This window comes from Rissa tridactyla, chromosome 9 (genome assembly GCF_028500815.1).
Source record: "Rissa tridactyla isolate bRisTri1 chromosome 9, bRisTri1.patW.cur.20221130, whole genome shotgun sequence".
NCBI classification, from domain to species: Eukaryota; Metazoa; Chordata; class Aves; order Charadriiformes; family Laridae; genus Rissa; species Rissa tridactyla.
Genome location: NC_071474.1, coordinates 16,768,709 through 16,793,990, shown reverse-complemented (window position 1 = coordinate 16,793,990; position 25,282 = coordinate 16,768,709). Strand labels below are relative to the sequence as shown.

General features: G+C 40.1%; 1 protein-coding gene across 1 annotated transcript; it reads right to left on the bottom strand.

Annotated features, from left to right (window-relative positions):
• Nucleotides 1–6,912: 6,912 nt before the first annotated feature.
• Nucleotides 6,913–23,397, bottom strand: FAM81A (family with sequence similarity 81 member A). Its single transcript, XM_054215380.1, has 9 exons — nt 23,267–23,397; nt 19,293–19,360; nt 17,759–18,032; nt 16,861–16,979; nt 10,926–11,055; nt 9,605–9,711; nt 8,329–8,464; nt 7,752–7,947; nt 6,913–7,336 (listed from the first exon to the last, which is right to left on the bottom strand). The coding sequence occupies exons 2-9, from the start codon at nt 19,337–19,339 to the stop codon at nt 7,197–7,199; spliced, it is 1,149 nt and encodes a 382-aa protein (XP_054071355.1). The 5' UTR covers nt 19,340–19,360; nt 23,267–23,397; the 3' UTR covers nt 6,913–7,196.
• Between the last annotated feature and the right edge of the window lie 1,885 nt (nt 23,398–25,282).

Below are 25,282 nucleotides of genomic sequence, written 5' to 3'. Positions count from 1 at the left end.
TTATAGCCCCTTCCAGTACCTAAAGGGGGCCTACAGGAAAGATGGGGAGGGACTCTGTATCAGGGAGTGGAGAGATAGGACAACAGCTAGTAGTTTTAAACTGAAAGAGGGGAAATTTAGATTAAATATTAGGAAGAGATTCTTGACTGTGAGGGTGGTGAGACACTGGCCCAGGTTGTCCAGAGAAGTTGTGGATGCCCCATCCCTGGAGGTGTTCAAGGCCACTTTGGACAGGGCTTTGAGCGACCTGGTCTAGCGGGAGGTGTCCCTGCCCAGGGCAGGGGGCTGGAACTGGATGATCTTTAAGGTTCCTTCCAACCCAAACCATTCTGTGATTAGTGCTTCCTACCTGCTGAAATCCTTTCCAGAGCTGACAGTTCCTGCAGACACACAGCCTGACTGCCTCCCTTTACCTGACAAGAATAGTGACATCAGGTGGCAGCAGGGCCTCAGGGACAGAATAATACTCAATTCCTTCCTCACTTTTTCCTCATTATTTGTTAAATTTAACACGGTATGGGAGTTACTACAGCCAGGGCAACCTAATGAATGTAAATAATCCATTTACCACTAGGTAGTTTACTGAAATGAAGGGCACAAAGCTATAAATAATGGCCCCAAACTAGCCAAGATCAATGAGGAGGTCCAGTATCCCCCCCCGCTGTGCTCTGTCTTGTGGTGTCAGTATTATTTGGATTTTCCTAGTCTCCCCTTACTCTGGAAAATGGAGACACATTGCTACAAATAAACAGTGATAATACTACACTATTCATTTTTTGTCTTATTTGTTTATGATGTTAAGTAATCGTTGATATCTTGCTATTAACGTGAGAAGACACCGGGAGACCATACCAGAGACCAGCAATGCCTTTCGTTTTGCAACATAAAACATTATACATGCAAAGAGGTAAGCAAGCAATTTACTATATGCTGTGAGCTGCCACGTCCATTTTAGAGAGATTCATCTCACGAAGGAAAGCATATGTGGAATTGGGTCACAGCGCTTCACATATTTAAACTTGTGTAAGATACAAAGTGATCAATCCCCATAAGATCTTGGTAAAGTAAATAAGATTTATTATTTATAGTAGTAAACAGGTTAGCATTTATCTCTTCAAAGCACAGCAGTAGCATAAAATATGTCTTAACTTCTATTGTTTTCAGTTATTTGCATTTTAAAAGCTCTACTTTGAGTTGTTACACCTTCCTAGAATTTCGTGGTTTATATAAGATAAGATACTTGCAATGTACTGAAATTACAATTCTCAAAGCTAGTGAAGAAGAAAAGAGCATGGCACAACATGGAAATTCAATGTTATATACGCAGACATATATATTCTAATATGCAATTATTGAACCCTTTAAGCTGTTCTTAATGGAGATAGCAAGATCACAAAGGCCACCTAGCAAAGTGGATGCCTGCTGTCATCAGGAAATGGTAGCACAAGAATGAAACAGCACAGTCAGTAAAATCTGTCTTCATTTATAGTCTGCTTCAACTTCAGTTGCCTCTAATGGAATCCTGTTTACTGCAGTGGCATTTGAAAATGACCCTTAGCAGAAAGTTGGGTTTAATGAGCATAGCTGTTTGCAGTGCGTGCAGCAGTGCATGAGGTGTGTTATTTTCATTCCTGCCGCTCTACTAGAAGCAAATCTCCTTTCTCCTCTCATGCAATTTCTACTCATCCTCTCATGCAGTTCAGGCTTTTTGTAATACAGCAATTACTACTTCAGTTTTCTTCTTAAACTAGGTCCTGGGTTGGTATACATCACTGATGCCCTTCTGAGCTCAACACATTTTTTCACTGATCTATGTCAGCAAAAGTTATGGCTCTCCTGCATATGTTCCAATGTTTGAGGCTATTCTACTGTATTATTTACCGAGATAATCTTTGCATGGATTGAGAGGAGCTTTTTGTGCTAGGCCCAGGGCTTCACCTGGTAGGACCTGTTCAGGCTATCTTGTGGTCTTTCAGCCATAGTCATTCTTGGAGGGGGAGGCAGTGCTGGGAGAGGAACCTCTTCTGCGTGTCTGCACCAGCTCCTGGGACGATCAACGTGAAATGCACGTTGCTCCTTGAGCTTTGTTTGATTTAAGATCCTATGCTTTAGAAGGACTGCCCCTGAGTTTTTTCTGGGTTTGGAAGTTTGGGGTTTTTTATGTTTTGTGTTGACCAAAGTTCTGCTGACAGAAAAGGTGGCAGAGAGCTTTGGTCCCCACTCAGCATTCCTCGCACATTGCCTGAATGACCATCGCAGTCACCCTCAGAGAATTTTGCTTATCTAAACATCTGCCTCTATTGAGATTTTACAGAGCAATGTCATTAGAATGTTTTTTGGTTTTATTTTCTTTTGCCAAAATGCATAATATTGTTGAATACTTCCAGAGCCATGGCAGTGGTATTGCAGCACTTATGGATCACACAGATAGGAGAATCTTCCCTTACTTGTCAAGAGTAACAGTGACACCCTGTGGCAAATTCAGTAGAGGACTTGCATCAAATTTCCAGAATTGTTTTCTTTCAAATTCGCCTCTGAATTTCTTACATTGTGGGGAGTATCACAGGAGGAATCTCTTCTCTAGACATAGAAGAGCTTCATTGATTTGTCATGTGTCTCTTGTTAGACATTTACATTATCGGAATACATGTCTAATGAGCGCTTTAATTCTAAGATACAGAGAACACTTTCTGATCCTGATGGCTAAATACTTGAGTAGGTAGAACAGGAAATGTAGAAATTGAGACAAGAAGAAAAAATTACATTTCAGTTTAAATTGGTGTTACAGCAGTATCCTGCTGTTCGTTATCTTGCATATCATCTTTCTCTAATGTGGAAACTGCCCACTGAACTGTGTCGGTACATAATGACAAAATATCCACGGTGTAAAAATGTACTACGCAAACAACTAGATGTTGAAGTCAGGATCATCCTTTTAACTTCTTACTTGCATCATTACTTTGGCTTGCTTAATGAGTCTAAATAACCCAGTTGCTGTGTAACTACTGACATAATTCTGTTTCCAGTGAAGTCCTTCACTGCACAGTACGATAGTTCTACTGTGTTATCACATGCTAATGTAAAAGGCACGTACTCCAGTTAAAAATTTTGTAATGAGTTTATCCTTTGACACTTGCTATGTCATTCAGGCAACATAGCTGACTGAGTACTATGGTCTGCACACTGCAAGTGGTTCAAGCCTCATGCGTGCTAAATAGCTGACAAAAAAAGTTTTTAAAACTTCCTGAGAAGAAGTGGTCTGCTTTTGGCTGGTTTTGGTGGTGGTGGTTTTGGGTGGGTTTTTTTGTTTGCTTTTGGTTTGTTTTTGGGTTTTTTTAAGAGGAATAGGAAGGAGAAAAAAGTTTAAGAAATATTGGGCAAAGATCCCTGTGAAACTTCATCTCAATCCTCTGTAAAATACAGGTTGCTCTAAAAAATTAATGGACATGCAGGAAAATGTAATAAATTACATTTTGTGTCCTCTGCACTTGAAATTTTAGTCCATTATGTCTTGTCCTATCAAGAGTCCGTTTAGGTTAGGTGTTTGGGTGGCAGGGCAATGTTCTTTAAGCATTGGAATAGAGTGCATTAGTCAACAATTTATGCTTGAAAGACTTTTGTAAGCAGGTTAGATGAGTGTCTATGACAAATGTTTTGGATAGAGTTGGCCCTGTCCTGAAGCGGAGAGAAGGAGCAAATGGCTTCTCAAGGCTTCTCCCTGTCCTTCCTTCAGTGAGTTTATGGTTATGTCAGTGTGCTTTGTGTTCTAAGTAGTAATTTGTGCATATTCAGTATTATACTTTCCCAAATAGACTAAGTCTCATTCTGTTTGCTTGAGTGTCATCCAGAAGGACACTGTCTGTCCTCACTTTCAGGCTCTGGCACCCTGCGTTTGGTGCCCTACAGACAGTGACTCATAGCGTGAGTACTTATGTTGAGCAAAGAAAGCACATTACTGCCGCCATCAGAAGCCCTCTCTGTCTCTGAAGGACTGGCACACAGGAATGCCACCGGAGACCAGCACGGAAAGGAAAGATGAAGGGGCAGCTCCGCTTTCTAGCACAGCTATTTAGGTTTTATGGGATCTCTGCAGGTCAGTTTTCAGAATTAGTTTCCGCTTTGAAAAATCAAGCTTCCATGGACTGTTGTGTCTGTAATGCTGTTCTCCCAGCGTCACAGTTATCCCTCTGGGCACATGCTGTTCCTGAGGAGAGGATTTTGCCATACGACTACTTTAAGACGATTGAAAGATAGAGGGACTCTAATTCTCCCTTGACTCAGCTGTTACTTATCAGACATGAGGACTCCCTGACAGTCTACGCAGACAAGACATTGTTGACCTATTTTTGCAGAAAACTTTAAAAAAAAAACAAAAAAAACAACAAAAAAACCCAAACCAAACAAACAAGCAACCCCAAACCAAAACAAAAAGGAAAGTAACTGAAGGGAAAACAAACAAAAATAATTTATTTTTCCAATTGTTTGAGCAGAGTAAAATGCAGCAGAGGAGTAAGGAGCATGAATTGTGACAAATCAATCAATGTGCCCATCCTTGTGGGTTCTGTGTTTTGTATTAAATATATTATTGTTTGTAACTTTCAGCTCTTCCTAAAGTCTTCAGACCTGTTCTGCACTTCACCAGCAGATAGCTACTCTTCCTTGCCTCTGCCCCTGCTGCTACTGTTCCATCGCGCCACTTCACTGGATTGCTCTCTTGCCCTGTCACTTCTCCAGATTTTTCAGTCTTTCTTCATATTACTTTTTCCCATTCTGGCATTTCCTCAATTTTTCTGTAGAACCCTCTTGGTCTGGAACATGTGACTTCTTCCACAGCTGCCCAGTTAGAGCACGGGGTGGGAAGGCTGGATGCTGGGCAGGCTGCGCTTGTGTGTGTCCACCTAGAACTGGCTCCCCATTTCTGCTCTCTCCTCCCAGCATACCAGTCCCATAACCTCTGCTTCCCTCCACACAGCACTGGATATAGCTTGAAGGTGCTGCTTGATGATAGCTCATGTTTCAATATTTGAGCTTTTTAGTTATTTGTTTTAGCTGGGATTTAGGAAAAAATATTTTCAAAACAGAAAAAGTAAAGTTGGGTAGGGTTTTTATGTGTTGTTTTGTATCTGGATGAATCACACAAGATTTTTACAAGAGAAACATTTTATTAAAGTCCTATATAAATTGTTTCTCTGATTTCTTGTATGGTCTTCGTATCATACCAGATTCTCTCAGCTACAGATTTCTAATTACAGAAGAAAAAAAAAATGTTGGGTTTTTGTGCTGTCTCTTTTTGCTTCTTTCTCTGTTCTTTTCCTTTTTTTTATAAAACACCAGTGATAGCTTTTTCACTGCACATGGCTAAATATCGAAGAATAGATAAGAACACAGACAAGAAGAAAGAATGAATTTTTAAGACGATTCTTAAGAAATATCTGCAAGCATTTTGTTGTCTCCCTTTACTGAACTGGGCTTTCCCCTTAGCTGCCATTGTAAATATCTTTTACAGCACATGGATAATACAAAACAGGAGTAACAGAGGCAGTTTTGTTACCAGAGAGCATTGGGTGCCAGAGTTGCAAAAACTTCATGTATCTTTCATACATTAAATTACTTTCAACTATCTAGGAAGTGAAAATAAACTTAGGTGGTCATCCTGTAAAGATGATTTTCTTGATTTTTACACACTACACTGTTCTACCAAAGTTAATGAGTTTAAGTTTTTGGAGCAAATTTTTTTTTTTTTTTTTTTTTTTAGTATGGTGACTGTGGGCCAAACCCTCTTTCATGGAAGTGATGAGAAACTGGCCACTGATTTTCTAAATAGGAATACAGTTTTGCAATACTGGCCGAAAGAAAGGTCCATTAAAGACAGTGCAGAGACATCCTATTAATTTATTTGCTTTAACAGTAATGCTTGTGTAAATTAACTGTATTTTTGTATATGAATTACTGTTAATAATATAAATTAATAGGATACTGGATGAAGTCTCTTATTCTTCATGAGTGCTTAATCCTGCAGGATTTACAAACATGAGGAGCAATATCAAGCTATGAATGAAGATATAAAATCAACATATATCTTTTCCTGTCTAGATTAATATGCCATATGGGTGCTGATTTTTCATTATGTACTCTGTTCTGGGAATGGAAATAAGCACCATTATTATTGGGAAATACTGTTGACGCAATTAGCAGTTTGAATCCACTAAATTATTAAAGTCGTCTTAAACTGGAAGAATCAGGTTTTTTACTTCTATAAAAATTTTGAAACAGATCATAAACTGCATTTTATTTTACATTACATTCTCCAGACTATATTAGATCATCACCTTCTCTTCTGTTTTCAAACCTTTGAAAGTTTTTACCAATACAATGAAACAAGTCACAGGAACACATGCCCAGTTATAAAATACTCTATATACATCTTCTACCTTGTCTCAGCTCCACTTGGTTATTAATTTAAAAAGGTCACAAGACTGAAGACCACGCGAGTTAAGTTTCTTATGTTGTTCATGAATCATCTTAGTCTACAACTACATTTGATAACACTACTTAGTTTACGCACGCACACAGAGGATATTTGCAAAACTAAATGAAGATGTTCTGATGGTATCTAGGTTTTGAAAATTGGCCTGTCTAGTACCAATTCTGTCTCCCCAGGAAGTCAGTAGTAGAGAAAGTCACTGTAAAAATGTCCGTTTACTTCAGTTAAGTAATTTGTATCAAGGTGGAGAACCTTGCCAAACTGATGTTAAACAAATGATATCGACTTCTTTGTTGGTTTGGTTGTTTGGTTTTGTTTTTTTTTTTTAAAAAAAGTGGGTGTGTGCAGGTGCTTTTTTTTTTATATATATACACACCTGCCTGATCAAGCCTGCAAAACTGGGGAGCACTGGAATGCCTTTAGTAAATTAGGTGCCAGCTTCACCAAATTATTACTCCAATTTTACACGGTGCTTAATCTCCTGAGAGCAACTGGAGTAGTGCAGTGGCAAAGCAGCACCTCAGCCCATAAGAGCTTGTTGTGGGTTGGTCTGTGAAGAGCTTGCGTTTACTGCTTTGAGCAATCACATGGGCCTGTGCAACAGCTGCATGTCATGTGGTACATGCATTTAATTTGGATTACAGACTGGAACAAGATTTCAGTCTGCCTGTTTAGCCAGGTAAACGTTAATCTCTCAGACCAAATCTTGTAGTCACGGTCCAGCCTCTCCCCACGTTGGAACCTCCTGCTTCATTTGGTGGATCTGCTTCTGTAGTTCATCTCTGTCCAGCTTCATTTTCGCTTCTAGAACTTGCCGTAGAGACCCAATGCTCTCATAGATAGCTGCAAACCCTGATTGCAGGTGAGAATTAAATTAGTTCATGATCAAAAGCAAGAGTATCGCATAATTAGTATCAGAATGCAGTTCCTACCGTAACACTCTGCTCTACGCTAGGAAGACAGCAAAAGTTCTGAAGACAAATAGGACTCTAATTGTGTGCTGATGGCAAAACCGGCCCCGATGGCAGCCAAGCTGTGCCTATGTGTGCTCTGGGGAGAGCACTCCCAAGCTAGTAAGATGTCACCTCTTGTTGCTGTGAATTTCACACTTAGTGAAAATCCTTCTTAATGCCACAGGTGCAGCCATTACATCTGGCCCAAAAGTCTTTAAACTGCTTTGATACAAGCAAAGGCATTTTGCATGTTATTATAGGTTGATCATTGTTACCACAATTCAGAATAAAGAACTTGATAACTATGGTCCTACCAGCATTAACTTCAGCTTTCATTTCTTTTATATCTTCATTTATCTCATTTTGAAGTTTTCCAATGCGAATATTTATCTTTTCTTCAGTCTGTTTTGCTTCATGTGCTTCCATGGTTATCTTCTGTATTTCTTCTATTTTGTCAATTTTCTCTGCCATTTGGTTGAATTTCATCTCTATAGCTCTTTCACTCATTTCCTAGAGCAGGGAAAAAGAATTGTAATGATTTAGTCTACATATGAAATTACGGTGGTCTTTCCCAAACATGCAACAAATATTGATTGATCATCTTTTATGTGGAATTCAAAAGTGTAAGAAATTATAATTTTTTTATAAAATGGTTTAAACTGACTTGATTACTGTAGGCTAAAATACCGATCTATTTAGAAGTGATCACATTTATTTGAAGACTCTCAGGCTGTGGGGATGTTATACTTGACATCAATGAAAAGTTATACAAATATTGAGGAGGTCTGAAAATCTCACTCAAATAGTATCTCAGTTACATCATCTTGGTTATTACTAATGCTTTTGAATACTTCCGGCGAAGTATTATTAGGACCTTTTAACGAAACTTACAGTGTTTTCCTTAAAAGTCAATGAGAGTTGGTCAATTTTTTGCACAAGCTCTTTTTCAATCCTTTCATGTTCCTGTTCCAACCAGCTACGTGCAGACAAAATCTGGCTGCTGAGTTCCTCAATAGCATTTTTTAATCTAAGAGCATAATAGAAATTAGCAGATACAAAAGAGCAGAACTTTTGGTCATTCAGCAGTGACTTTTTTTATGAACATGTTCATAAAAAATTAATGACAATTTAATACATTCTTGACACTTACAATGAATCTTTGAACTTTAAGGCTACTAGACTGGATAAGGCAACATTATTTTAGAAAACAAAGATGAAAGAGCACAACAAAACAGGAGTTATTTATACGGAACACAGTATGGCATTTTGAGGCATAGTAGATGCAAAATCTTTGCAGCATTGAGAACAGAATATGGTCATCCATTCAGATTATAACCCTTGTGTCCATAGGTCTTGAATCTGAGCACAGATTTGGTACCTGTTTATTTTAGTGGCAATGCTGGTTCATAAACCCTACTTACGTTGCCTATACCCACCTCAAGTTTACGCTAACTGAAATTGTTTTCTTTGGGCAGTCTTTTTTCCAGTCAATATTTGAAATCTGGATCTATTCTTCCGTCTGGTTTGCAAACAGTTTCACTGATTTAAGTGATGGGATTGCGTGAGGATAGCAATAAGCAGTAAGGACGTGGGTGGCATAAGCCAGGACTGCCACCGAGTGAAGTGCCTGGAGAGGAGTTAATATCAGAATTGAATATATCCCCATATGGTGTCTAGTAGGAGCACAGTAGCTTATCATTAATAATTTAGGTATTTGACTTATATATTCAATATTCGAAGCCAATTAAAAGCAGTAGCACTTTGTGAATGCTGTGCCTTGCTTGCTGGTTGCTTGAGTTGAACTTTTTGCTCTGCTTTTGACAGTCACCTCCAGCATTCGTTGCTTCCTACAGTTCTTCCAAAAAGGTGCCAAGCCACTCTTATGAAGATCCTTAGTTGTATTCTTTAACATAAATTCTACCTGAATATTTAATTAGGGACTTAAAGGGCTTTTAAAAATTACCTAACCACATTAGGGGCAGAATTCTTGTTGAAAGTGAGTCCCACTTGACAGACCGTTGTGCTTTTGTAATACCTATTGTGCACACATACGTATTTAAACAGGTTCATGCTTTTGTAGGCCTGAAGATTACAACAGTCAAACTTGGAAAATTAAGGCCCTGTCTTCTGAGGCACATGGCAGCAGCAGGGTTTCCCGGGCACTCACTTCGTATCCAGAAGATGGAGCTGTTGGTTGCTCTCTTTGTAGGCAATCTTCAGCTTAGCTTCTTGTTGCATTATTGATTGCTCTACTCTGCTCAGAAGATGAGAAATCTGAAACAAAATTCAGAATTTACTATTTCTCAACAGCATTTCATCACAGCCTCATTTGGGATGTTTTCATAACAGTAGAGAAGATCTTAAAGAAGGGCCATTTTTGCTGACACTTGAAAAATTACTGAATTTGTACATTTTACTTAATCATGAAAAATATAATATTTCACAATATTTCAAATACCCACATTGTGAAAACTGTAATTTTTCAGACATAAATAATTTCAACAGTCTTGCCTTGAGAGTGTCTGCCTGCTTGCCCCCCACCCCTCCTTGAGAAAGCTCTATTTACATGATCCATACATCCCCCTGTTGCCACATAAGCAGAGTAAACAAATGGCAAAGCACTCCATCAATACTGAGTGATATTCTTCATCACTTCATGTATCATGACTATTGCAGTGATAAAAGTGCTGGATTTAACTGGGGATAGGTCATTACTAACAAAATATTTCTCACCGAAACAATTGTCTCAGTTTTACAAAACATACCGTTCTGTTTTACAAGATTCATGACAACATGCTCCTTGCATGTTGTCTTCTGAGAAAGGTAAAGTGGATTTTAACCTTTACCTACCGCAAAATGAAGAAGTAAAATACTTTTGTTGCCCAAGAAAATGGGAAGGCCGTGAGATGGAGGTATGAAGAATCCTTTTCCTTAATGTCATAAGTCTCTGCTTGTATCTAGTCTCACTTCCATTCTCATACCCAATGGAAGAGAAACCTGACGGACAGATTAATGGATTCACAGAACCCAAAACCAGTTTTGTTTTGCAGACCTTCAAAAATTGTGTTCAAATACATATAAAGTCATCCTGGGAAGGCCAAAACATACAGGGAGAGACACTGATGCTTGCACTGCGTGGCAGTTTTGTAGAGCGTCTATGTCATGTTCACATTCCAACCTCAAGAAGCCATTAAGGCCAGTAATCACTGACTTTTATTCTTTCTTGGAGTCCTTTCAGGTGCCCATAAGTACTAGCCCCTTCTAGGTGGCATGCTAAAGGCAGCAAATTAAGGACCTTTTTTTCAGTTAGATCAGTGCAATACTGAAGCTAGGTACCAATATTCAATCTAATAAGGACTGTGAGCAGATACACCTCTCCATTTGTAAATCTGTGACCTCCCGGGATAATAATTAACAGTAATGGAGTCTGTGTGAATTAGACTATAACTCTTACCCATACGTGGATCGCTTTGGTCCAAATACCATACCTGTATTTCTGCCTCTTTGATTTTGGATTCCAAGATCAGCTTGGAAGTGTGTTGGTCTTTACTTAGGCTCTGAAGTCTTTCATATGTAATTTTATGCTCTGCAGACAGTCGGGCTAACCCAGCATCACACCTGTTTGAATAAATAAATACCAAAGCAACAGCTGAATAGAATACGAAGTACAAGCTTTTTAAAGTATTCATTTTAGACTGGGCATTTCTGTGAAATTGCTGGCTGTCTAGCGAAACAATGTCTTATGAGACTGTACGAATGGAGATACAACTCACAGTATTCAGCAAACTGCTCACAAATGGGACTAGAAGTCAAATAGTCTGACATATACATTCCTGTTTTCTTGGTACTGACATAATATGTGTAGACTGTGTTGTTGTCAGTCAGGGAAATCACATTAGAAATGCAAAGATGCAGAATTTCAATAGCTCGTATTTTTGTCATACTCCAAAAGACATCTGTTAAGGTGTGTGTGATTTCACCTACATGATTAAAAGCCTAAATAATTGAGGACTATTTTTTCATTATTGTAGCTGTGTTCCTCTGAGTCTTACATTCTTATTTTTATTTGTGAAATAGCAGTATACAATTAATATGTGTAGTAAACAATGTGGGGCAAATTTTACAGTTATTAGTCTTTATTTACGTAAAACTGTCATTGAAAGCAACAGAAATTTTGCCTCACAAAAGACTATGAAATGCAGTTCTGCAACATAATAATTGTTGTTTCCTTTCTTCACATTGGAACTTTTCTTGATGCTGTAACATTTTCAAGATACATGTGCTATAGAATATGTGCATTTTCTACCACGTTTCAAAAATACTTTTGTCAGGTGGGTTTCACCTACAGTAATACAATAGGGACATTAACTGAGCTGTAAAAATGTAAATGCTGTAATTTCAGGAGAAAGACCTCTGTGAAGTATGAGTCACGTATATTTTTTTGCTAAGGGAAATATGTAATTGGCAACGTTACCAAATTTGATCTATGAAACTGATGGAGAAGAGACAGCAGTTACAATTTGAGGAAGAAAAAGAGCGAAATGGAACAAGTTAAGGCACGTTAAGTCATTACCTAAACCAACGACACGTTTTAACCTCTTTTTAGTCACATTTCAGTTTGAAGGTTTTCATTTCAACATGCATTTTCATCACCTCGGTTACAGTAACTACCATTATCATTAAGTATGAAGGGAAAGTAACAGCTAAAATGACAGAGCATCTGCTTAGTGTTACAGTACAATTTCAATACGAAAATAATCAGTAATGGAAAATAACACAAAGAAATTATAAAAGTTGTAGAAATTCATTTATAGTTTAGCAGTTCATCGTTGTGAGAACAATTAGTAATGCCTGTAGGAAGACCAGCTAAGGTTTACATAGCAGTGAACCATACTTGTAGGTCCTACAATCAGGCAGTTTCTGTAGAAAGATGAGAGAAGCCAAATCTCTCCGTGTTGTTAGGATCAATCAGAGGAATGAAATCATCTTGCTACTAGTCACTAAAAACCTAGGGACTCAAAAATTGCTTAGTTTTGTTTCTCTGAGGCACGACAGAAAATATAAAAAGCAATAGCTTTGAAACTACTGTAGCAAATGCAAATGGCAGGCATCTGTAATTGTTTTTAAAGCAAATTAGTGTTTTGGGTTTAATCACAGTGCATCACTTCTTTGTGGAACGCACTTCTGTGATCAAAGAGGTCATACAGTTGCATGGGAACTGAAATATTAAAATTCTGACTTATGCTAATTTAGTGTCAGCATGGTATGTATTAATCAGATTATTTCATTTTTCTACAGGGATACTGTAATTGGCACCCTTTTAAACAAAGTCGGAATAAAGTTTAAATTCCATTGTCTGTAGTTATGGAGTATTTATCCTCCTATGTTGTTGGGGTTTTTTTAAACAGTATTCCATATATTGAAGTGGCCAAAGAGAAGTCTCTTTGCTAAATATATTGTACTCACTCACAAACACCTGATTAGTTTTGACCTGGAAAAAAACATTAGTGTTCTGTAGACACAGAATAAGACAGAAGTTAAACAATTTTTGAGGTTTGGTCATCTTAAAAGCAGAAGCAAAAATGAGATATAGATTAAGATTTCTAGGAAGAATACTAGCTTAAAAATATAAGAGCTCTATATAAAACCACTTTGTGGCAAACAAAGAAATGCACAGTAAATAATTCACATCTGAAATGCTGAAGCTGGCCATACAAACAACCCAGTGCAGTTTTTATGTGCAGTTGCACACATGCTCTGTTGAAATTTGGGCCAAAGATGCACTAGAATGTGTGCCTTTTACTACTGTTGCATTTTGGAGGACATTTTCTGAAAGTTCTGATTACCAACCTGTGTACTTATCTGAAATTAGTAAATGGAGAATAAATGGAGAGATTTCATAGTGCCAAGTGTTATTCTCAGATTCGGAATACAGTATAACTTTAGAAACCAGTAATGTTTAATATAAACAGGGAAATTATCAAACAACCACCTTTCAAGTCATAGTAAGCGAAAGCAAAAGTTATTTTTCTGGCACACTGGAGGATATTTTTGTTGTCTTTGATCTCTAAGAAATTGAAACACAATGGTTGCTCTATTCAATATCACCAAGGACTAGATAAAGCTGAGAACTACACCACTACTCTGGAACAGGTTGCTACATAAATATGCTATAATGGTACATACAGATTTTTAATGTTCCTGTTTTATTAGAACAGGAGATGTTTCAGTGAAAGGCAAGTTGAGACGTCCGGGGGCTGCACTGGGCAAGGAGAGCCGAGCTGGTAGATTCTGTGTAGGCTGGAGGAGGGAGCCCGGGGCAGGCTCCCCGAGCGCCCTTCCTGCATGGCAAGTAGCCACAGGGCAGCAGATTTATTGTACTTAGGAACTTCATAAATGCAGTGCATCCCAGATGCATCCAACTCATCTTCTGTGAGGTGTAGGAAAATCTGCCTACGTGTAATGAGTCCAGAGTGTCTGAAATGAATCAGATCTATAATGTATATAAAAATCATCTATATATGCAAAGTAGGCCCAGTTTGAACATGCATAGTTGCCGTTTCTCTGGATGTTTCAGCTGTCAGGAAGCTTCTAGAGACAGCTACTGCTATGGTTCTGACCAGGCTGCTGCATTTAAACTTTCCAGATAAATGATCATAGTGCATACGTTATTCTGTAAACAAATGATAAGGCACTACTCGTGAGTTTTATGATCTAATATAATGAGAAATAAATCTGATAAATCTCTGTTTGTTTTGATAAATCAAATTGCCAACATCAGGGACAGCTGACTGGAGTAATGGATCTATAGGCACGTATCTAATTTTCTGCTGAACATATCACTGAATTTAATAGAGGTAATATTTTTCTTAAAGTTAATAATAATGCTGAGTCTTCGGAAAATGTACAGCGTCATTCATGATGAACATTGCATTGATGCGTTACAAATTCATCAATAACTTTTGCTTAATGAGAAATGGCCCAGAGATATGAGCTGTAATGTATACTCAGTCTTCTCCTGCTGGGGAATTTGGTTGATTTTGTGAGGCAGGTGAGCTCAACTGTGAGGTCTGTCTGAACCTCGCTCCTGTGGGTGGCGTGGGTTTGGAGCTGTATGTGCGTGTAGGGATCCCTGTTCTTGCCATTAAAAGCAGCAGCCCTCAAGAAATAAGGAGACAGTTGTTCAATGATATATTGACACGTTACAGAACAGTTGGTGTTAGGAAATAAACACCGCTCTCTCCAATATTGAAGTTGAATAGGATGTAATATAATGCATGTAATTACGGCAACTGAAATTTGGCCAGAATCCTGAGTTTGACACTGAAATTTTTACAGGCCCAAAAGGCTCAGACTTAAGTGATTTCCTATTACGTGGCGTGTATAAACTAATTCACACTGATTGTCCATCTGCACACTTCTAGCCTAGAGCAAATGTGATGTACTTGGAGTTAAATTCGCCTACCGTGACTGCAGCCCGAGCCATACGTAGCACCCTGACTGTGGCTGAGAGCTGATGTACAGCAAATTGGTAACCCACGGTAACTCGGGCATGTTTCTAAGGTTTCCCTCTTTGAACTCATCTGACAGCTAGCAGGACTAGATGTAAAAGTAAAATTACATTAGGTGAGTTCGGCTCATTTTACATAAGGAATATTGCTAGAGTGATCAGAAAGCGTTTATCCCAGCAAAAGTTTCTGGTAAGTATCTGTATAGTGCCAACAGTGTAACAGACAGGCATCTTGACCGCAATCTCCGGATATTACTATAATCATTATTCACAGGAACACTCATTTTCAAAGCAGAATATGTCTGTAAATAAAGGCAACTAGCTTTCTCCCATGGAACATTGCTTTAACTTGATTTCTGATAAAGGGAAGCTTATTTTCTTCCTTATTCAGGGAAAATAAATGTTTATGTAGAGAGCATAATGCTGAATAGAAGGTTACAGTTAAAAGACAATAAACTGATTCTCTTACGGTAATGAATACAAATATACAACATTCATTGCATAGCCTGACATAAGGCAGATTAGAATAATCTCACGCAATTATCAGATAAATTGCAACCCCAGCCCAGTACGAGGGTGTTGCCTTAAGTAAATAACAGAAGAAATCCTGGCAGAGCCCACCACCGATCCCCTTACCAACCCCTCAGCCAGGCAAGGGCCCCCTTGCGATGCTTCATTCACTTCGGTTTTGTTATTGGTAGCAAAGGCGCTATATTTTGCTTCACAAGGTGCCAGTAACTGTGTTGCTTCAAATACGGACCTCTGTCAGGATGTAGTATGACCTCAGAGTGGACTTTTTATATAAAGAAGCAGGAAGATCCAGGCATGTACATTGCTCAGGGATTTCTCAGTGGGACAGCTATATATGTGTGTGTATATATTTCTCCCTCTCTATATATTTCGATCGATTTTCTGATTTGATGAAACAAACTTGCCTAGTTTATTCCTAGTGCATAGTGCATATAAAGGATAGTGCATAACTTAAAAAAAAAAAAAAGTATGTAAAACCTCTCTAAAGCATTCTTTACAAAATGGGCTGTGAAAGTTACAGTGGAAACGTCAAACAATCAAATAATTGATGAGAAAACTTTAGTTCAAGGAAAATCCCTCCCTGATTATTTTTGTAGGGTGTTGAGGTTATCACTAAATCAGTTGAAATACAAAAAAAAAGAAAAATCTTCTGGGAAATATAGACAGTAGGTCAAATTCAGGACAAGTATAATTCCAGCAAAGTTGTTAGCCAAACTGCTTCAGGCCAGATTAGGTCTTTTTTCTATAGGTGTACATATCCTTTGTCTTCTGTGTTCTAGTTCACAGACACTTAAGCAAGTGTTGTGGTCCTGGGGTTTGTAAACATGTCATTGATGGCGCAACCTGGAGTCTGTGTGGTTGCACAATTGGAACCGGGAGTTCAAGCAGCCTGTAAAACCTCTACTATTTTATAGTTTTCTGTTCCTGATGTGTCAGGTAGCCTATGTAGTTTTTAATATGGCTAACCAATAACTGAATGCACAGATTTTTACTTCTAAAACATATGCAAAAATGTGCAACTATTCTGTTCTTTTACAAGTGCAGATTGTTCCATGCTGCCTTTATAATTGTGCTAATTAATTTGTTTCAAAGATAGACCAGTCTACCCATAGTACTTTTAAAAGCTGAACCAAATCCAAATTCCTAAGAAATTTGAGGTAATTTGTTAAAAACTGGTTTCAGAAATTAAGGGTGATATTGTTAGGTTTAATTTGTAATACTGGAATGCACAGGATTATTATTCATTTCCTTGAAAACACCGAGCAAAACTATCCTGGGAATTTTGCCAAGGTGGAATTTAGCCTATTATCATTAACATTCATACTTCAAGATTGAAACAACGTTAGCAGGTCCCCAAAATATCCCTCTGTGTTGACTTTTACCTTGCAACTCTTCCCCGAAGATCTCCTAACCCAGAAAGCTGCCGCATTTCCAGACTCTTCAGGGTAGAATTTGTTCCATAGCTGAGATTGTCTCTGACACGTATCTGTTCCTGCAGCATCTACAAAACATTCATATGCAAATATAAACTCAGTATGTCACATTTAATGTACGCTTAAAATGTCACTCATTATTTTCCAGTCTTTCAGTAACATCAGATAGCATTTCATTATTACTTTAGTAAAAGCTTTGCCTTGTTTCGCACTAAACCAGGTACCTTTTAGGTCATTTATTATTTCTTATTCTTAGTGTCCAGTCTGCACATAAATAGCATAATATGTATAAAGTATAACTTGACAATGGAATGGAGACAGAAATACTAATTTTTGCCCTCTCGTTTTCCCCACCACGCCCCTGTTGCTCGTTGCAGCAGAGGGCAGATGTGAAGTCACGTATCTGCATACGGTTAGGTCATAAAAATGAGCAGTTGGGTTTGGCTACTTGGTGTCGTCAGTTAGTCGGAAGTGAAGGAAAGTTTATTATAGAGCTAAGGCATTTCCTGGTGTTTATACAGCACAGCCTTTGGGCTGCCGTTGAGCTGGGTATTAGTGTCGCATTAATTCATTTTTTCAAGGTTTTCCAGTGCGGCCTTTGAAAGCAAGCTTATTAGTACCACAAAGGTTTCTGTGTTTATATGCTAAGATCCTGTGCTGTTTTCATAGCCACTGAAAGAATTTTGTAATTTGCAAACAGTTTTTCAAGTTATAAAAACAATTTACAAGGTTACAGGATCTTCAGACCTTGTCTGACCTTTAGTTGTCCTGCGGTAAACTTTCTTACTAAGTTAGAAGGAATAAGAGGCTGAGATGGCATTAGTCCTGTGAAAAATTCTTAACATACCTCAATGTCCCGATTAAGCTGCCTCACTATTGCCGTTATGTTTCGGATATGTTCCTCCAAGAGTTGCCTAGCCAACCGGTCGCCCCCCCCTTTGTTCTGCATTCTGTGCAGAGTGGAAACAATGTCCTCCTTAATGCGAAAAGCGTGTTCCACAAGAGCCGCCGTTGTTTTCTCATGGCTTAGGATTCTGTCTTCCAGCTGATCCACCAGGCTTGCAGATGCCAACGGGACCGCTGTCAACGCCTGGCTGTGCAGCGCTATGTTTCGAACCCGTCTAGTGAAGAAGAATATCCAGATATTGTTAAGTTCTCACACAAAACTCTGCAACGTCTTTCCGCTGGAGACAGTGCGATCCTATCTTAGTAGCGACACGGGGAGAAGCACCAAAGTACTCGCAGAGAGGGAGCCCACTGCTATAAATAAGTGGGTGCTGTGTTGGCTACTGCGTGTATCTTGTGCAAAGGCAGGTCAGGCTCTTTTTCCTGCTCTTTGAAGAAGCTTACAAAAGCATAGGATCTTAAGAATAGGACATTAGCATTACAAAAGTAGTTACAATTCAGAACTATAATTTGATTAAGAATCCAAGTTTAAAACCCCTTTACCGAGTTTCAAAAGTAGTGCTATTTGTCTCTACAGTTTTCAGGCTTAATCAAAGCAGTAACTGTAGAAGGTAGATACTGCAAATTAAATGGAAACAGACAGAGACTAAAAAGGAGTAGCTTGTGTCCATTCCTTTTTTCAGTCTCTACAGCTATGCTGTAATACCATACAGAAGCTTGTCCCCCCATGAACTGGGCAGGAGCATATGTAGCGGTAGAAACCGAGGCGAGACCAAAATTATGACAAGCTTTTCATAGTCTTAGAAGTCAAATTTTCCCCCCAGAACAGCTTACATTTGGGTTCCTTGAATAATTGTCTAGATTTTTCAAGAGAGCTCTGCTCTGCATAGCTTTCATGGAAAGTGGCAGAGCTCATGGGTGCTCAAAGTAAAAAAATTAGGCTGCTAATGCATGCAATCTTTTCCTGCCTCTATATGTTGTAAAGAATAAAGAAAATTTTCAGAAGCATAAGTGGAAGATACAAGTTCAACCCCACTTTGAAAAAGGAGATCTTTTTCTCGGAACTCTGTTATTTACTGTGTGTTCTCCATGTCATTTCCTGGTAATGAGCCAAATTACCAGTTTACTTTCACCATGATGATATTGATAGAGATGTATGAGGGCTCCAACATAGGTCACTTCTGGCTCTGAGTTTTTACACTTATTCCATGCTATCAGAAGACTGGCTAAAGTATAGTATTCTTGGACTTCTACTCAGTTACAGTTTAAACTATTTAATTTCTTTGGGAAAGGGTTAAGTAAAAGCTGAGTAAGGAATTGCTTTAGGCCATGATTTGAATGAGTCTGCAGTATTTCACTTTGCTTTGCATCCTAATGCCAAAGTCCCAAGTCACAGCATTACTACAGGTAGGGAATTGAGACACACATAATACTTTGCAAGATGAAGATTTTATTTTTTACAATCCGAACTGTACCTTTCAGAAGGGGCAAGAGTTGGGAAGATTGGGCTTCGCTGGGCCATTCTCTGGTCAATAATTTATGTCTGTTGAAAAAGTACACATTGAATTATTTAATAGTTTATATCTGGCACTGAAATGATTTAATGCTTCTGCTTTATGTGAACCTTTAAGTAAAGTTTAAGATTACGCTGACAGCTCTGATCTTGGAGTTCAAATATTGCTTATGGAATAAATGCAAATAAAAATCAATACAAAAGAACAAAAGAATGAAAACCAAAAACTGCTAAAAAGCTTTTCATAGTGAAAACGATACTCTTGGAAAAAGGCAAGGTTGACAGCCTTGAAATGAAATCTGCTGTTGACCCACAGAATTGGTTTGGCAGGACAGAGGGAAACAAACTTCTTGTCCCCAGTCTGCCTACTGGTCTCAGACATCATCAATCAATGAATAACAAAGTAAAATCTACAGGATTATCATAAAGCTTAAGAAAGTATTGGCTAGAGAAGGAAATAAAAATATTTCATGACAGCAGATGATTAGGGTTAAGGTGTTTTTCAGGTAAAAGCATTGGCAGACAGAAACCCAAATAAAATGTGATGGACATCAGCATAGTTTAGCAAAACTTAGTTTTATATTAATTTGTCTTCAAATCTAAATGACCACACTTTATGTTGTAAGTAAATTCTTCTCTGGTAAGAATATAGATTCTGTTTTTAATTTTTAGACATAGCCAGACAGACTGTAACAGACGTTGCAGCCGGGTAGCTCTGTTAAATAGCTTCAGAAAGACATTTTAGATATCTTGCTGTGAGACCAGTATCTGGCTCAGTAGCTTTGTCCACTGGCAGAAACTAAATTAATGAAAAAGATGGTAGCCTAAATCAAATCCAAATATTCCACCCTATATAAAACAAATAAACATTTTTAACCATAAAGAGAATGAGCATGGCCTGAGTCTGAATTCCTGGGGAACCTAAAATCCTCGCTGAAAACTAAAGGCTGATGTATGAAAAGAATTTTGCAATGGCTGATGAAATCCAGTGCAATATGCTATACAAACAGAGAAAATTAGGGCTATTGAAACAAAATAGTCAAATATAATTTGTAAAGAGGTGATAGGACTATCGTCCGAGATCTCAAAATGCAAAGCATGTTTGTGCTTTAGAAACGTATGAAAGCACTGCCTAAAAGCAGAGAGCAAACATTGTCACAGTATGCGAGTTCTATTTATAGTACGGTGCTTCAGAAACTACAAATTAGAAAAAAATAGTTTTAAGAGAAGCTGGGTTGCTGAGCAGCAATGACACTAGACTGGAATTCAGAAGGTCTGATTTTAATTCCTTGCTCAGTCTCTGATCCTGATGACTTTGGACAAGTTATTTCCATGCCTAATGACTCAATTTGGCTATTTGGAGGACAGAGATAATGATACCTACCTCCTTGTTTAAGTTCTTACATGCCTGTAAGTAAAAAGCGCAGTATAAGAGCTGGGTATCATTATGATGACTTTGCATTCAAAAATCCTGTGCAGACACTGAATGTCCAGTCCTGCAATCTGTTCCTCACACTTGTAGTTTTTCCCAGTTGGTTTTTTTAGACAATGCCACCGCTCTGCGGGGCGACCCTCCTGGCTGTACCGTGCAGTTAGACAGTGACTGGGCACCCAGTTCTCAGTAGCTCTGAGCTCATTTACTCTTACTCCTCTGGGCCATAACACATTTTAATGACCTTGATGCCGTGATGCATTTAAAAACAATTTAACTATAAACACGGGAATATCCCATTGGTTTAAGGAGAGCTATGTGTATCACAGCAGCAAAGCACTGGATGCTACCTAGAAAAATGAAGAACAAATATTAAAGTCTGTACGTCTAGCAGTTTCTCAGTGAAATACACCTTATAAAAACCAGCCAAACGGAAAAATCCTCAACTCAAGTCTTTTAATCTTATGGCTTTCAGTATCCATTTATTATTAATTGAAACAAATGTTTGCAGCAGAGTAAGCATAGGATTGCTTGAAGTGTTTGCTTTTTCTGCCAGACTACCATTAGCCATGCAGCTAAATGCAAATGTCTGGAGAAATTGTGCGCACAAAAAAAATGTTACACAGATGGACTTCTCATTCATTTGTTATTGCTTCCTTAAGCACATCACTTGGTATGCAGGGAGATACCAATTTTCAGGTTTCTTGACTGATCCAACATCCAGAAAGGACGCATTAAGATGATGTTCAGCAGTTGTACAAAACTTTTCTGCAGTTTGTAGGTATTTGCAGCAAACAATAACAGACAGCTGTGAGAACTAATGACAAATTTCCTCTCTATGACTGTGTGTAATACTGATGTAGACTAATAAATATAAAACAAAAGAAAAAATAAGATGTTCTGATGACTAGATTCAGAGGAATGTAATTTCACATAGCTACAATTTTAACAGCAGTAAACTGGGATCAACTTAGATAGCAGTTGAAATACTGGCTTCAGGCGCTTAATTTTTTTTCTTAATGTTGTTGCCTTCTGTTGATACTACTATAGCCATTTAAATGATTATATATTAACCCAGTAAATTTTGGCTTATTGATTTCATCTATTGAATATTACAAATGTACTTGTCACACGGATGAGATAAAGATTTTTCCCAGTTGTAAATGGTATGCCTGATTGCCAAAAATAACAGTTCACTTCATCGGTGAAGGCAGCTTTTCCATACAAACAGGGGTACTTCTTTATTGTTTCTTTAAGTTACTGACATCAGACATGTAAAAGCTTGGAAAAAAAATCATACGTGGGACATGTTGAAGAAACACTTTTAGCGATGCAAAGTTCACTCCTTGTTATTTGTACTGTGGCATCCCTTCCCCACTTCAGCAGACTGCCTTGCATGTTTATTTTCTGCAGGTTCTCCATTTCTCCTGTTTTGAAGGATAATCACATCTGTAGTGTTCTTCATCTTCCATTATAACCTATGTCTAATACTTGCTGTAATGTCTGTACAGCTCAGAGCATTTTTCACATTCATTCTCACAATATGCCTGTGGGTTAGGAAAGCATTATTATCCCTGAAAATATTATTTTCCTTACGTAGGGAAGTGAAGCACAGGGGAGGGGGGGCTATGTGACTTGCCACAAGTCACATGGGAATCAAAGCAGACTGAAATACCTGCCTAGGCAAACACTTTAATCACTCTTTTCTTCTTAAAATAGAAACCGCTTTGGTTGTTGTACAAGGAGCATATGACAGCACCGCCCCGGGAGCCGCACGATCCCGGTGTGACTCTGAAGCGCTTCGGGGCAACATTTTGGAGTAAGTGGAAAAGTCCCCGTGTTGCAACTCAGCAAAAAGATCGGTCAAAACCTGACTGTGTCAGTGAGTCACAGGAAACAAACCGTTGCGTACCCCCTCTGCACTGCTATGACATTTTGTGAACATGGATGAACGTGGAGTGCAGGGAGAGAGGTGGGGGAGAGGTGACCATGGGAGAGGGGTGACTGTGGGCGAGGGGTGACCATGGGGGAGAGATGACCATGGGCGAGGGGTAACCATGGGAGAGGGGTGACCGTGGGGGAAAGGGGTGAACATGAGGGAGAGGTGACCATGGGAGAGGGGTGACCATGGGGGAGGGATGACCATGGGCAAGAGGTGACCATGGGCGAGGGGTGACCATGCTGGCATGGCTCAGAGCCCAGGCCAAGGGTTCTCTCGAGACATAGGTCTGGTTGCTCAGGTGCTGGGTTTTGCCAGTGCAGCTCTGCAGCGCTGGGGTCCGTGCCGGTGCCATGCCGTGCGGGTGGCCCGACCCGGCCCACGGCTCTGCTGCGCAGGCCGGCCCCGAGGGGCCCGCAGCGCTCCTCCGTGGAAAGGCCACCGGCACGCGCGGTGATGGCTGTGGAGACACGGGGTGCGCGACAGCCGACAGGACAGGACAGGACGGCGCAGACGCCGCTCGATGGCCATGCAACACGGAGGGACAGCGCTGGGACAGACTCACCAGTGCTGGCTGCGGGCAGGACGGGGCTGCCCCTCTCTCCCCCGCATCCCGGCTGCGCCCGCTCTCAGCGCGCTGCCGCCGCCACGGCAGCCGCTTGCCGAGCGCCGGGACCTCCTTTCTGCGCCCGTCCGTCCGTCGGTGGGCCGTTCGTTCCGTGGGTCGGCGGCGGCGCGGCGGCCTCCGGCGGCGGGGAGCGGGGCGGCCGCAGGCCGGGCTGCGGGAGCGGTTGCCAGGACGCCGTCACCATGGCAACGCGCGGGGCGGGGGGCGGGGATATTCCCCCCCACCCCTTCCCCGTTAATCCCCGCGCCCCGCAGGTATTGCGGGGGTTGGGGAGGGGGGCGGGGGAGGAGGACCCGCACCGGCCCCCCGGGTGCTGCAGTGCGGGGGGGACGGACGGAGCCGCCCCGGCAAACCGCGGCGTCCGGGCGGGAAAGTTCGGCGGTGGCCAAGGCGGCCGCTCGGGATTGCGGGTGGCGGAAGGGCTGTGAGCGTGGCTCAGAGCACGGGCTTTCCCTGAGCAGATAGCAAATGCCGGCGGAATGGAAGACTGTTAAAATCAACGGCAAATAATAGTCTTGTTTGTAAGATTTCCAGATTATATTTTCAGACAAGAGCTAAAGCTAACACGTAGCTTCAGTAAAAAACATCATCTATCGCAGAAAAGATGATCTGTCCGTTTGCACAGCAGAGGCGCGTGAGCTAAGAGAAAGTATGACTGGCAGAGCAAAGTCCACAGAGGGTGTGTCTGCCGTCGCTTTTGTTCCCTGCTTGTGTCATTCTTTGGACTTTGGTACAACCACCTTGGGTAAACAAAGGGTAAGTGAAATTGGAGGCAAACTTACTGCATCAGCTCACTCTGAAATAGCAGATTGTCTCTGACTTTGGTTAAAATATATACAACATCCCCTACTGTTGTACAGGCAAAACAGTTGCAGGACTGGGTATCTGGCAGATGCGAAGGCTGAAAGTGTTATTGTGTGTACATGCTATTGTAAAAAGCAAGACAGGGTCTGAATCCACACTCTGACCTGTTTATTTTAAATAATTCCTACATCAAAGGATCGGGACGGAAAAAAAACATGCCATAGGTGCTTTCAAAATAGGATAGTAACCAACTGAGAGTCACAGCATTGTGGAATAATTCAGGTTAGAATGGATCTCAGGAGGACACTTGGCCAACCTCCTGGTCCAAGCAAGGTCATGGATTAGGCCAAACGCAGTTGCTGAGTGTTTTCCTCAGCCTGCTCGTGAGAACCATCAAGGATGGAGAGTGCAAACCCCTCTGGGCAGCCTGCTCCCATGCTTGACTGGCCGCCAGGGCAAGGACCTTTTCCTTATACCTCATCTGAACCTCTCTCATTTGCATTTATCTTGTTGCCTTCCCACCATGCGCCACTGTGATGGCTTTGCCATCTCGATGACTTCCTCATAAGGGGGGGCTCCTGTTAGGCCCCCCCAGAGTCTGCTCTCATCGGGCGGAGCAGGCCCTGCTCCCCCAGCCTCCCCTCAGTATTTTTGTACTTAACTCACTTCCTTGATGTTTCTAACTAAAGCAGTACTAAACTGTTGTGTTTTATATAATTACATCTTCAGTATAATTGATAACGAGCACGTAGATTCATTTTCTTAAAGGCAAATTCAGATCACTTTCCTTATCAAGGCACACCTTCAACAATAATGTTAATTTATTCTGGAGCGTTCAACTGTCTCACTCGTGAATGAAGCCCCCTTTTAACTAACCACAGAATTACAGAAAGGAGCAATTTAGGCAGGAAGGGACCTCAGAAGGGAATCTGGTCCAACTCCCCGCTCAAAACAGGGCTACTGTTGATGTTAGATCAGGTTGCTCACCATAACATAAAGTTGTGATCTTAAAAGCTTGTGTAATGTTTCAAAAAATCTCCCTCTGAGGGAAAAAAAAATGCGATCCTTGTACTTTGGTTGATGTGAGCCTACAGAACTTAACTGAAGTCAGTCACAGGAACACAGGAGGCAAAACTTCTCAGTTACCAA